Source organism: Megalops cyprinoides, chromosome 1 (assembly GCF_013368585.1).
Source record: "Megalops cyprinoides isolate fMegCyp1 chromosome 1, fMegCyp1.pri, whole genome shotgun sequence".
Taxonomy (NCBI): Eukaryota; Metazoa; Chordata; class Actinopteri; order Elopiformes; family Megalopidae; genus Megalops; species Megalops cyprinoides.
The window spans coordinates 69,721,146-69,736,647 of NC_050583.1; the positions used below are offsets into that span (position 1 = coordinate 69,721,146).

Below are 15,502 nucleotides of genomic sequence, written 5' to 3' on the forward strand. Positions count from 1 at the left end.
GGAATGGTGAAAGTCCACTCACGTAGTATGATGAAATTACTTGACCGCCATCTGCGAGAGCTCGCCAGCCCCCACACACTGACTAGTGAGCGGATGAAAACAACAATGCGTTTCCAATTTCATCCACTATCCAGTGCTGCAAGGGACAGGAGCCTTTCAGAGACTGCAGCAAGAGGAATGGCATGTAGTACTACTGCACTGATCTGCATTGCCATGGGGCATTATGATGGATCTGGATGACAGCAGGTACAATATAAATTTTTATATCCCCTGAGACAGGAGTAATGACATCAACAACAACAATTCATTTTCATCACATTAATTACTACTCAATGTCATAAAGTCCTTATTATTTCAGAAACACATAAGTTGCTCTGAGCTAAGGGCAACATGCAATGCATAACTTTGCATAAAAAAATTCATTCAATCTGTTAACATGAAAATGGTACTGTTTCATACTCACTTGAATTTGAAAGTTTCACCGAGTTCGGTGGCCTCACCAGGCATTATCTCAAATATCCCTGAAAATGGGTATGGGTGTCCTCCGTAGGCAAACTCTGCCATGACAAAATATAACAATCAAATTTCAGTCAAATTACACCCTTGTGGAACAGTACTGTTATTGGGCCACATGTATCAACGGTGCGTACGCACTAAAATCGTGCTGAGCACTTTTCTACACATAAAATGATATTTATGAAAAGATACTTGCTGGGAAAATATGCGTACCTCTGCGCATGGTCTCGAGGTGGCGTACGCATAACATTGTAATTTGCAGATTGCCGACACCAAGAGGAACTAACAGTGATGCAAGCAAACGGGTCAATCATTGATGAGTGTTATCGCGCATGCATCCATGTGAAATACTGGTTTGACTGTAAACTATGAACAATGTCGGACATTATGGCAAAACTGACTGTGAAGTTGGCATTATTATATTAACATTGTGATTGGGCATTGTAGTAAAAAAAAATGAAAACACAGGTCACAGATCACCATGTGTAATCAAACATTTTTAATGAGTACTCGTAACAAGCTCATTTACAAGCTTAAAGCAAGTATAAGCTTAAAGCATTCAGAATCAGTATGGCTGTGCTAGCGCTTTTAGAGGATATTGAGAATAACCTATTCAGGCATGGACTTGTGTTCAGGGACCAAGCAGACTCCTTCACCAGTGATGATGTATAGCTAATATGTCGCTTTAGATTTCCAAGGGCCGTTCTCCTCAGCCTCTGTGAGGAACTGGAGCCGGTTCATCTCCAAGTTCTAACCACCTTGGGTTTTCTAGCCACTGGGACATTTCAAAGAGAGCTTGCAAACAGGTCGGCAATATCACAATCCTCCCTGAGCCGTATCACGCCCATAGTATGGGAAGGGATCACCCAGATGACTCCAAGGTATATAAAGTTTCTTTACACTGTGGAGGAACAGACCAATATCAAAATGCAATTTGTAGCGATGTCTGGTTTTCCTATTGTAATCGGCGCAATCGACTGCACTCACATTGCAGTACGGGCACCAAAAGAGGATGAAGTTGTTTTTGTAAATCGAAAACACTTCTTCACCTCCTCCACCGTACGCACCTCTGGTGAAACTGCATTCATAGCAGTCACCACTTTGAGCCACTCCGCATTTTTCCGTCGATGTGAAATGCCAGTAGTCTGGCCTCCAAAAAGGACATTTTTTCTCCTCTCCACCTCATCAACCATCACCTCTATCTCCGTGTCCAAATATTTTCTTTTCTTACCTCCTACCATTGATCCTCAACATCAATCTCTGCATTTCACTCAGATTTACCTGGAATCTTTATATGCTAATTCGACTAATTAAATGCGTGTCTCGGTCCATATAAGAACAACTATGGGAGTGGATGTTAAGCGCGTTCATGTGCACATAATCTCACGCTAATTTGATTTACGGTCAGATTTATGAAGACAATCAGGCATACGTGGTGTTTGATAACTCTGACGAAAAACCTCCGTACACAAATCGTGAGATTCTGCATATGCATGTTCCTACGGCAAGTTGTACACAAACATTGATACATATGGCCCATTATGTGACAAAATTTACACAACACAAAATATAAGAAAAATATTTTTTATACATGTCCAATATATGGTATATATTATGTTAAATATTTTTCAGTCACCAACAAAGATGGAATTTCACAAGTATTTTGACATATGTTTAATCATACAGATTCTAAGGGCAAAGCCTCCTATACACTTTCATAGCCATATGACCATCAACAAATTTGAGAGCATCTGAGTTTCACATCAACCAGTGTTGAAGTAATAAACATACAACAATTGCAATCCTAATTGGGGGAAGAGAAGAATGATACCACATAGTTGAAATAGACTGCAAAATATCTGTATATTATACATAATATAACTTCCAAACACTTACATTTTCTGTTGGATGGGAAAATATTAGTAAGGAATGTGAGTTAGTCTCTTTCATATCAATAAATAAATAAATAAATAAATAAATAGTTTATCATCTGTTACACATTTAAATCACATCTGGTATTTTTATTGAACTGATATAAACAAACCCATGAGCTCTTTAAAAAGCCCCCCACTGTCCTATACACTAGACAATAAGAAAATACTTTAGGAACTTAGTTATAAGATGTATAATTTTGAGAAAAGAAAAAAAAAAAGAAAAGAGGAAAATTACGTTTTGTATAGCAGAGCTGACTGATCTCCACACCCCTGTCTCTACCACTCAGATTTTAACAAACCGTGCAGAGAAAACTGTGTTCAGTGATGGGGCTGCCTGCTGCAATAACGGTCCCCAAACAATTGAACGGAGGAAGGCTCACAGCCCATCACGTGCACATATTCAGACATGGTACCACACAGATGCCAGGGACCAAAGACGCACACGTACTTATTAACTCAAGGGAGGGGAAACCTCACACGCAACATGAATGTGCCAGCAGCTGCCCAGATCATTAATAAATTGAAGTGTTACAATTGTCTGAATAATCCTCTGTTGCTGGGATTCTCTATTCTCTCCTTCAGAACTGGCTTGTTCACAGCAAGAGTAACGAGGGTGGTGGAACTGTTCGCAGAGAGGCATGATTCAGAATTTTTTACAATGAAGGGCAATTGGTTATGGAGAGGATAATGGAGGAATTCTGTGGTGTGGAGGTACAGCCTGTGGAAGAGAGAAGTGAGAGAGAGAGGGACGCGACTGAGTGAGCATGTAAAGTAGGAAGCCGAGTCACTCAGAGAGGCCATCAGCTGTGCTCAACACGCAGTGAGAGAAGGTCTTTCTCATGAAGCTCAGAGTTGCCACCTTCACTTTCTACCATCCTGCTTTGTCACAAGACAGGCTTGCTGAAGGCTTTCTTCCCTTCTTATTACACAATAAGTCTAAACATACTCTCTCTGAAAGATGGCAATTCTATCAGCATAATGGGATTTCATGATGAAATGTGGGACCAGCTGACAGCATACCAGATGCTGCATGTATTAAGCTGTCTAAATTGTTTTGGGGGTTTATTCACAAGGGAAAACAACCAAGGGATAGTATCTGGAACTACATTCCAAGTATTTTTAAAGTAACCTATAAAGGGTCATTTAACTGACATGTGCTTGGTGTGTCCAGCTGCTGTCACCACTACATAGGCATTAGACAAAACATTCATCTCATGATATGATACGAAAAGGAGTTCGCGAAACAAACCTATCGCAAAACTACATTCTCAAGAAATAATCCTGGCAGGAAAAGCAAAGTACAGCCAAACTGAACAAGTTCTTTTTTACTTTTATTCATATTTTATATCAAACCACTAGCCCTGCCAATATTCACGATGTACCATAGCTTGGTACAATTGGGGTACATGCCACATTGGGTACCACTGCAGTGCTTATTGCGTCCGTAGAATGCATCCATAGCTGGTCAAACATAAGGATGGCTACTTAGCTACATAAAGTAAGAAAAGACCAAAAAAAAAAAAACAAGTTGCACTGAATACATGAACTGTGAATGAAAGAAGTGTCCAGCTTGTTACACAGCTGCTGCTATAGTATTATTTTGTAAATGGAGCCACTGGTTTTGTTAGCTGCTCAGTGAATGAACTAACAATAACCCCAGGACTAAGGTTGGGTACCGAAACCCGGTGCCATACGACTGGTATATACTGGACTGAATCGCAACGCAGATTTCGGTCCCTCGTTTCGGTGCCACTTAACCCTTTTGCGCATATGGTCACACCGGTGTGATTAGCCGCTTAGCACGTATGCTAAAACCAGTGCGATTAGAACGCTAGATTGGAGAAATTCTAGCTGATTTTAGATTTGAGGAAACAGAGACTTAACTCTAAAAAATATAGCAAATGCTAACTGAAAACTGTGAGAAGCTTAATAACGCTAACGAAAACAACAAACTATGTAAGGTAACACGCGTGCTACATAGCATAAAAAAAAGTTACGCGCGAAAGGGTTGTTAAGGCGCTAGGTTTCTTCCCGTATTTTTTTCCCTTTAGTCATACTTGATGTGGGAGCACACCTCCAGTTTCCAGCCATGTGAAATGCTTTGGGGGAAAAAACGCCACCCGTACCTATTTGATGTTGATATCACAGCAACAGCACTATGCTGCTTCCATGTGGTAGATAGAAACACATGGCTACAAAAGATAAAGAGTGAAAACATATGCTAACAATGCAAACATTTGTTAAGTGTTATGTATTTATTTATATTTATATATTTAAGTATACTTTAAGCTGTTAATAGTTAATATATCGTTCAATTTCAAGTTCAAATTGCCTTACCAATAAAAAAAAAGTCATTCTTTAATGTTGTCGACCATCGTTTTATGCTGTTTTTTTTTTTTAAAGTATCGGGCACCATTTAGGCACTGGTACCATTTTAAAAGTATTGCTTTAGCACCGGTATCGAAAAAACCCCAAACGATACCCAACCCTACCCAGGACACAGCAAATTAAAATTCCCCTCACATGATATTTTTTGGGGAAAAAATGCATACTGCATTCTAGCCAGTTTCAGTCTCAATCACATTGTAAATTGATTTTGCAATATGTTCACAGGTCCACAAAACGTTTTGTAATTTTCTGATTTTGCAAAATTTATTACTGCAATAGTGTCTATTGCCTAACACGTTCCCTTGAGCTGGTTTTCAAATGCTGACGGAAGAGCCTTCAAGGGAAGAATTTAATCAAACTTGCTCCAACTTATTTAAATGTTCTAAAATGGTTATTATTATGAAAACTGTTGTCCAAGTGTATTCTCTGAGTCTATGAACTTTCATTTCATACAGTTCAGTTCATTTCTTTGCAGGCTGGTGACAATGGAGAGAGTAATTACAGACAATGACTTAGTGCCATTGAGGTGAACCTCAATGTGTGCCAGCGTGTCCGAATAATAGGATAAGTCTCACCTCTGCCGTAGACCTCAATTCCTGAGTGAAACACGCCGATGCCCAAAGAGGTGGTGAACTCATTGATCCAGTACTGAAAACAAGCAGAGCACAGAATCCCTGATTAACCTTTCACAGAAAACAGAGTACAACAGGCGGGAAGCTAATCTTACCCAGAAACATATGCCTGTAAGGGTACTGGTAAACATGAGACATATGTACATACTTACAGATGACTGTTTTGTGATTATTTTTTCATAAGAGACAGGGAAGAAAACATGCTCACCCCTTTTGGTTATATTCAACAATCTAAGCATAAAAATACTCCCACTACATGAAATCTAAAATCTAATATACAAAAATGTAAACTGAAAAAACGTTTAATTGGCATCTTCATTTTGCATTCATTTGGCATCTACAGTCATTGTCTGTAATTACTCTCCCCATTGTCACCAGCCTGCAAAGAAATGAACTGAACTGTATGAAATTGATAACATTGATAATGAATACATTTTTTGGTGAAATCCCACCCCCACAGAAAAAATGTGTGTGAAATTTTGAAAGTCAAAACCAGGCAGAATTCATACAGAGTAACGCCAGACACAAAACAACAAACAATGTAAGAACACTCCTCCTGTATGCTACCCAGAGGGGCAGATGGAAGAACAGGATTTACTGGATCAAAATGATTCTACCTCCTGAGGCTTGCAATGGCTTTATTACAAAACCCTTATCTCTTTGCCTTCAATTACTTCAAATCTCATTAAAGTCATCCTTCAACAGAGAGGGAAAGCCTGGCCTCAGCACTGTGGTTGTGAAGTGTGGGTGTGGAAGTGGTGCTCAGGGAATCCTTTATTGGACTGCTCTGAGGAAGACTGGCAAGGCCATTAGCGTCACCGTATCCAATCAGGATGTATGTCTCTCTGCATTGTCCCTACATGGTCTGATACAATAACTTGTATAACTTCAACTTGAGTGGCTTGAACTTTCAAATTGTAATGCAGGCCTGAAATTGTCATTAGTCACAAATTTCAGGGCTATTAATTATATACGTTAAGACATGTGAGCCAGAGAACAACAGGAAAAAAGTGACTGGCACAACACTGGAATTTCTACAAATATTCTCCATGAAGAAATGGAATTTTGATATTGATACTGTTAGGATCTTCTTAAATTTTGTTTCAGAGTGGGATGAATCAGATTATTGAGACAAAAAGAGTTTATTCCCAATGATAAAACTTCAAACTCTTATGCCCTGCAGCCCAATCCATCTGGAGAGCATGGAAACTCAGACCGGGCTGTAGCAGACGCAAGCCCACCGAAAGGAAAGTCAATACACAAAAAGAAACTGGATACAGGTAATGCCACTTGAAACACAAGAACACAGGTATTGTGACCAGTTGTTGAACCCCTGCGATCAGCCACCCCAGCAGTATGGAGGGTAACGTACTGTACAGTCAAATGAACTCCTAAATGGTTGAGGGAAAAAGAAACACCTGCTCTTGACAATGATCGTAGCATGGCGCTTTGTAAATGATTACACAAGTTTCTAATCTGAACAGCCAGCCATGTAAATATCCAGTAAAATGTAAACTATTCAGCTAGGTCACCCTGGATAAAGGTGTCCGCCAGCAAACAATATCATGCTAATCACAGCTTTAAAGAAAAGCAAAATGTTGAAGATGATATCCAGTAATCAAAACTCATTTGCAATTATTAGAATAATGTTAGAATAATAACAAAATTAGCCAGTGAAGGCAGTGATTTCTCAGACAAATATCATTAGATGGGACATCTGACATGGAACAGGAACTCCTGTTGAGCAACCCTACAACCTGGTCCTTAATCTTACTCTATAGTTCAAATGTGAAGATAATGTTGAGTGTACGAATACTACCCATGCCACCTGTGAAAACCTATTGAAAATGTTAAGGCAGATGCCATCTGATCTTCAACAAAGCACCTCATCTTCATCATACAGACTGTGTGGACAATTCTCTAAAACAATACTTATACTCTTAATTTTGGACATCAGCCTATTGCCTCTGTACCTTTACAAGCTTTTGGTTTTTAACAGAGAATGAATGCGAAATATAGCTTTGCACTTATGTATTGACAATCAGGGTTGGGGAGTAACAGAATACATGTAACAGTGTTACGTATTTAAAATACAAAATATGAGTTGCTGTATTCCGTTACAGTTACCATTTAAATTGACAGTAATTTAATTACAGTTACATTTTAAAAATATTTAGATTACTGAAGGGATTACATTGGATTTTTTTTTTTTTTCATTCATTTTTTTTCATTTAATGTTTATTCAGTTGGAAAATCTATCCAATGATAGGCAACTCTGGAGTGTATCTCCCATATGCCCCTCACAAAAAAAAGAAAAAAAAAGCGCACAGCCTGCTTGACTCAGTAGAATGGAGAGTCAGACAGAAAGCAACCAGCACAATGTGGATTTCATGTTAGTTAGCTAGCTTTTATGAGATGGCAAATCCCCAACTTTATGTAAATGAGAACAACATGAGAACAATCAGTTCAGCGTGTGTTTAGTACATGACGTTCTCTGGAGTAAGTGTAATGTTCTAGAACATATTGATATGTGCACAGTATAATTTAATTGGTTTAAGAAAATTTATGTTTTAAAGCGGGAATTAGCCTATAGCGGGTGACAGCAAAAGCACATACGTGAATTTTATTCACAATGTTTTTGTACAACATACTGAAGTGCACAACATAATTTAATTGCTTAATAAAATTATATTCAGAACATGAACGGCAAAAAAACAGGAGGTAATTAAATTGGCGGAGAACATACACAATGCAATGTCTATGCCATTTCATCACAGTTGACTGGTTGACTTCACAAGCTAGCTGAATCGCTTGCTACAATAGCTAGCTAGCTGGCTTGCTGGCTACAATAACTTGCAAGCTAGCTAGCTTGCCAGTTGGCTATGTCACCGCACCACAACTACACTTGCTACTAACAGGATAGCCAAACTGCTTGCTGGTTTCACGACCACGCCCCCAGAGCGAAAAGTCATAGGGCGAAATTCGCAAGGTGATTCAATGTGTGGAAGCCTAGCATGAGAGAGGAGAGATGCAAACACTGGCATGGCTTTACGGAAGAAAACGCAACATGTAACGCAACATCAAGCTACAGTATATCGATATAAACGGTATTGTCTCATCCTATATCTCGTTTGAAAATATATCGACTTACCTTAAAAAGTTGATATACCGCCCAGCCCTACATGATACCTAGCTGCATATAATTTATAAGGTTTATATCTCATTTGCAAGTCATGACCGTTTGTTTGACAGACACTAGCTACCCCGCTCCCCATACACAGTGCAAAACTCTGAAAACTCCTACTTTTTATCCATTGTTTGGACTGTGCGAACTCGGAACAGCTTTTCAGCTATATACACATATCATCTAAATGTTTGACTACTCTTTATTTCACTCATGTGTAAACAATGAGTGTTGACAATTAAAGGTTTTCAAATAAGCTTTGAATGAGCCATGATCTTACACTGAATGAAGACACTTTCGCTGCTGCGACAGAAGGAAAGAGACTAATAAGTGGACTTCTAGTGTATGCAGTGTGGTTTAGAACATGCTGGCCTACCATTAGAGATCATTAGGTTGGTTAGGACCATTAGGTTGGTTCCTATTTCTAACAATTAATTTCTTTGTCAATACATGTACCTTATTAATTGCTAATCATTTCTTTTTACATTGTACTCTTTCAAAGAATGCATGCCAGCTATATGCAGGGTTCATCAATGAAAAGGCTGTCAGCATCAGATGATGGTGATGAATGCAGTGCCACCGCCACTGCACCATGTGGACCCCGTTTAAAACAAGCAAAGCTCAGTGCAACAGCCATCACCACCCAGAGGAAAGTGAATGCATCGTTTTTTGACTTCATAATTGAAAATGTGCTGTCCTTTTCATTAGTGGAGGATGCCTCCTTCTGTAAGCTCATCTAGGGAAATAGTGGAGGAAAAACTCGTATGTGCAGAAAAACCTTGATGCAGTGGATTGAGAAAGCATTTCAAAACATTAAGAGGTCACTGACAGAAAAGCTTCAGGGCATTCAAACGGTGTGTACCACAGCAGACATGTGGATTGCTTGTAACAGAAGCTACCTCGGGATGACTTGTCACTGGATAGAAGAGGGGACGTTGGAAACAAAATCACCTGCTTTGGCATGTACAAGAATGCGAAGACACCACACTTATGATGTAATTGCTGCAAAGATAAGTGAGATACATGCTGAATTTAACATCCAGGGCAAGGTCAGTGCTACAGTGACAGACAATGGCAGTAATTTTGTGAAAGCCTTCAGAGAATTCCCTGGAAATATGGATATGGAACAGGACATGAATCAGGATCACACAGATGGTGATGTGTTGCAGAAGTCAGTGCAATTCTTCAGGAAGATTTGCAATTGCAACAAGAGCTTCACTTTTTCTTGACCCCACATCAGCAGTGTGCTGCGCACACACTAAATTTCATCGCCACCATTCACCTGGAAAAGGCCGCATCATAAGGTGCTTCACGCAAATTATACAGATGTGTGCCAAAAATGTCAAAATGTGCGGCAATATATTCAAAAATATTTTACGAGAAAACAGCATGAGGAAGAGAAACGCACAGCACCACAGGTAAGCTGACGTTGAGGGAGGAATTTGGAGCCGATTTACTCGCAGACTGCAATTGCAGTTCATAAATAAAGTGAGAACCAGACCCGTTATTAACCCAAATGTTCTCGAATGAATTGAAAAGTGTACTATCCAATCAGTAATAGAAGATGCTTGTTGTTGTAATGATGACAGTAGCGCACACACAAGTAGTAACCTTAACTTAACATTAGCTAACATTATTGTGATTTGGCTACTGTAATCTGACACAAAATATTGGTCTGTCCCTTAGCATAATGACTGAAACGTCAGCTACCTCTGTAAAAATCTTCTTATACGTGCAGCACGATTAAATGAAAATCGCTGCGTTGCATAATCGACAAATCTATAAGGCATGTGAGAGGGCTGTGTGTCACTCCAAATATGCCACAAAGTAAGTACAGTCATGACTACATTGTACTCTGCGAGAGCGCTTTTCTTCAACACAAAAAGTTGCATCGTGATGACCACAGGCGGAGTTTGCAGTTTGCGGGGAGGCAGGAGGGGCATTGCCCCCCTGTATAAAAGCAATATCACACTCAAGTTCCTGCTGTTATACTGAATATCAGCACGGCTGTGATTCGGTCGTAGGTACAAGGCTGCAAGATGAGTGCCGAAGATAATCACAGCTGTGCTGACATTCAGTAGGCCTATAACAGCACTCCCTCTCGTGTGATATTGCTTAAATACACATTGACGTATGGGTTCAAGGGGCATCATAGAGTGCGATTAATTTTCGTTCATTTTTTTGACGCGTTATTTTTTCTATAATAAATTAATCGAAATTAACACGTTATTTTGACAACCCTACAGTAATGCAATGAAATAAAATGATTGTAAGAAATAAATCTGAATTCTATTATGTTTGGTTTTATAATAAATTAATTTTTGAGCCGTCACATTGAGAACGACATAACAGCAAACCTATCACCTGAGAAGATAGTGAACATATACGCGGGACACAAAAGGTGTTTACTTCTACACTAGGTAGGACGCTGGTTAACTAATATATACACACTATTCACTATGCCACACACTATTCACCACGCAGCGTTAGTTCAGATACCACACAGAGACGTAGGGTCTTTGCATGCGTATCATTTTACTAACCCCGGTACCTCCTTTTAATCCGCACAGAATAGCCCCGCGGTTATCAATCGAGCGAACATATCCTGTACCCCACAGACTCTCTCACATGCACATAGGCAACTCAAACTCGCCGCCACACGCATGTTCCTTTGTTCTCTTTGAACACGTGTGTTCAGCAAGCACGCGCAGCACACGCACGACCCAGAACAAAGGAACACACACCCTATGACGCGCTCTCACACACTAGCGCGATACATATACAGTGTAAATACATATACAGGCTTCACTTATTGTACATAAATGTACTGCTTTGTGCATTACTACCTTTATGTTATACTTGAATAAATGCATTATTTTTCTAAGGTTGTCTGTTGTAATGTTACATGTGGAATGAATATCGCCAACCTCTGCTGATCAGAATTTTACATACCTTCACCTCTTAGTTGAATCATCAGTGTTATTTTAGTTAGCTAAATAGATAATATTGTGATCTGATTAAAATTAACTGTTGATATGGTCATTTCGATTATGATTTTTAATTTAATTATTAATTGAAGTTCCAAATTAATAGTTTAGTAATATTTTATGAAACTGATATACAAAACGAAACTGAGATTGACATTTCATTTTAACCGTTATGGAAGATGCCATATTCAGTATGGCGCCTCCATGTGTTTAATTTAATTGTCCCTACATAACTGGTGCCCTGTGTGAGGAAGGCTAACTTCCCCCTACACATGTTTGTACAATGTTTCAGGCTACTCTCTTATATGCTCTTCATACTCACACTTTGTGTGAGTCGCTCTGGATAACAGCATCTGGAAAATGACAAAAATGTAATAATAATAATAATAACAATGGATTACATGTATATGAATTAGGAGCTCTGTCAACCGCCAACACCATTTCCAGTTGCACTTGGTTTTTCCCAGAAGGTCCCATGTAGGTACTGACCGAGAGCAATTTTGGCTAACTTCTGCCATAAAGCTGGAAAGAGCTGTAGGGTGGTATGGCTGGTAACATGATGTGATGTGAAGATAAACATCTCTCCCTGCAAAGCATTGCATCTCAACCAGAAGTCAGGTTTTTGTTTATGTTCTACCTATCCAGTCTTTGGCATCAAAGCTGTGTGATGAGCAGGCATGTCTGGACCCCATAGTGGCATTATATGCTTCACAGCAGTAAAAACAGCATCTGGAGTACAAAGGGGCTCCTGTTCAGGCAGCATATCAGAACTTCACTGGAAGTAAACGCCCAAAACACTGAACGAATCAGTACACACTACACTGATTCATTCAGTGCCTCCTACAGTTGGTTCGTTCATTCATTTCTTTCGGTTCTTGACCGTGTGGATCTGATGCCGTTTATCGACTCACTGTTGATTCATTCAGTTCCTTCATTTATTTCGATGTTGTTCTCGTCACTATGTGTATTTCCTCACACAACAACTGGGTAACTCGGTCCGTGGAGATACTGTGCCATTTGTCACATACAAAAATGCACCACCACGGAAAAACCTAATGTACTTAAAACAGCATGAAAAACTGAAATTCCAAAATTCAATAAACACTCATGTCGTCCGTGTGAGAAATTAGTAGCTCACTAAACAGCTAAGAAATACATAGTTGGCCGGCAGCAGGGCAAAACATTTGAAAAATAAAACACTTTTTTTTTTTTCTTCTTCTTCTTTTTTAGCCAGACTAGACGCTACACTAGCTCTGTTTTTTTTTTTTTAAAAATGGCAGTCACAAAGTTTTAGTTGGTCTTGTTGGTCATGATAATCCCACCCCCAGCCCCTGATGTAAGCGGTTCTTGGTTTTTGACCAGCAAAGTGCTGGTGCCGCTCTTGAACCAGTTTTCCTGGCTGAGAGCCGGTTCTTTGGCTGTCGAAATGCGAAGAACTGGTTCGAGTTTAAGCACTGGCTTCGAACCGGCCCTCGAACTGCCTTGGTGGAAAAGGGCCATGAGCGAGCTTCAGACCCAGAATTCAGCTCTAAATATCCCAAATATTTTTTCAAAGTCTTCCAAAAAGCAAAGAAAACCTGCATGCTTCAAGCTTTTCTAGTCCATTGGGAATGAACAACAGAGGTAATAAAATAAATACTGCACATTACAGCACTTTACACGTTTACGAAATTGCAAGTGGCAGTCATAGCCGTACACTGAAATACTGTAAAACGTCTTACTCTCTTGGGTAACTGACTATTAGATTCAAATGAACACATTTGAATGTTGCAAGCAAGTGCTGCAAGTGCTCAAGCCCATAGTGGCTTTAGAGATAGCATAACACAGGGATGCTGAGTGACATAATTGGGCTCCAAATATGATCCCAGATCATCTTTGAATGTTGTGACCACGAATGCACAACTTTCAACTGTGACAGGTAAAGGGACAGGCAGCTTGTGTTGCTTCTTGATAAGCGCTCCGCTCTACTCTCCAGTTATGCTAAGTTACCTATAAAGCCTTAAAGCAATTTACACGCTTAATGCCACTGAGGAGACATAATGGGAGGATAACTATAACTTCATTATTGCACAATAGGATCAGTGTATGGCCATTGAGCAGTTGATCAACTGCATTTTAGCAACAGCTCCAGAAATTACAGTGACAGTTCAGATTTTATAATACTGACTGAAACTTAAACTGATCCTGGCATTCTTCAGTGCAGCAGCACAGACATGCTGCCGTTGAATTATCAACCTATTCACATACCGAACATTGCATCAGGAAGATAAAAGTTTTTATTTATTTTTTTAATTCTGTCAGACCAATTGAATGCAAAATGCATAGCTACAATCTTTGTGCAAAAAAAGATCTTTCACAAAAGACCATCAAACTACAAGAAGATGAAGCAATAGTCTGACTTCACATTATTTTAATCTCATAAGGGATTATACTGACATTTAGTGTGTTTTTTGGTTAAGCATATGTCTCCTCCATATTTTAGCTTTTATCTAGCTGCATTACTTCAAAAATAGTTCCAATTATTTTTGGTGTGTTTTTTTCAACTACCTGTGGTGTTGATTCACTGTTGTGTTAGTAAATTGTTTGCAAAAGTAGATTAAGTATACAATGAGTTATGAGAATAACACTGAAGTACTATTCTCAGTATTACCGTTCATTGTTATTGTTGAACACAGTTCTTGCACATTCATACCTGAGGTTTCCACAGGCAATTGCCAGTGGAAAAGTGAATCAAACTTGGTAAAGAAAACGAACTGGAGATGCCGCCAGTCCCCATTTTATCATGATGCACATTTTCCTGCCATCATTAACCGTTGTTAAATCATCAACTTCACTTACAAACAAGCAGCACGATTTGTACATTCCTGAATCATCATGCAGTGCATGTGACGATACTGTTTGTTCTGTAATATATATATATATATATATATATATATATATATATATATATGGTATATTTACAGACTTTAAGTGTATTTAAAGGTGAAAATATGTCTTATTGGGCCATTCCAAGACATTGATTTTCCTTGTCTGAAGCCACGCCTTAGTCGACTTGGATGTGTGCTTTGGGTCACTGTCATGTTGGAATGTGAAATTCCTCTTCATCTTCAGCTTTCTGACAGAGGCCAGCAGGTTGTGTGTGAAACAGTGCAGATTGTCTGTAGTTTGTGTGCTTGCGAAAGCTACAACGTGAAATTGTTTAATTAACAAGGATGGCAATTTGAATAATTCAGTGGCAGGTAATCCCAAAGTTTACTCTTAAATCTTTCACATTATAGCTTTCTTGTGTTACAAAATTCAAATTACAAAACGGAGCTAAATTTAGTTAGATCGATTTAAATTACAGAGAATAAACTTTTAGGGTAGGTTGAGTGCAATGAACAATAACGTTTAGTAACACAGACCTCACAAAAGCTGTGATGTGTCATGAGCATTTAACGTAATTTGCATCGATAAATGCCATCTTTGTTAAACAATCTCATATTGTAGCTTTCGCAAGCACACAAACTACAGACAATCTGCACTGTTTTGAGAGCATGATCATTTACTATATTTACGCTATTGGTGTCAATTATTCTGTTAATTATTTGTTTTATTGTTAATCAAGGATGATAAAGGGGAACAGGTTGAAAGTAATGATAGATTTAAAGGTAGTGTTTCAGCTTGTGCTTTGCCGAATACCATATTCGGATTCGGCTACACCCGTTCTATTCATTATCCCATCTATCTTGACAAGAGCCCCTGATCCAGCTGAAGAGAAGCAGCCCCAAAGCATGATGCTACCACCACCGTGCTTCAAAGTCGGTATGGTGTTCCTTGGATAATGAGCTTTATTGGCTTTGCGTCAAACATATCTTTTAG

The 15,502-nt window shown here is 39.1% G+C and overlaps 1 protein-coding gene across 2 annotated transcripts in view; it reads right to left on the reverse strand.

Moving 5' to 3' along the window:
- LOC118787984 (deubiquitinase DESI2-like) overlaps positions 1-15,502 on the reverse strand; it is a 33,808-nt gene that overhangs the window by 6,104 nt on the left and 12,202 nt on the right. Inside the window, exons 2-3 of one of the 2 annotated variants that reach the window (XM_036543788.1) lie at positions 5,414-5,486; positions 464-557 (exon numbers count right to left, since the gene is read on the reverse strand). In XM_036543788.1, coding sequence (XP_036399681.1) covers positions 464-557; positions 5,414-5,486 — 167 coding nt within the window. Of the gene's footprint in view, positions 1-463; positions 558-729; positions 754-5,413; positions 5,487-15,502 lie in introns of those variants that run through there. The other variant, XM_036543798.1, reaches the window with a different exon arrangement.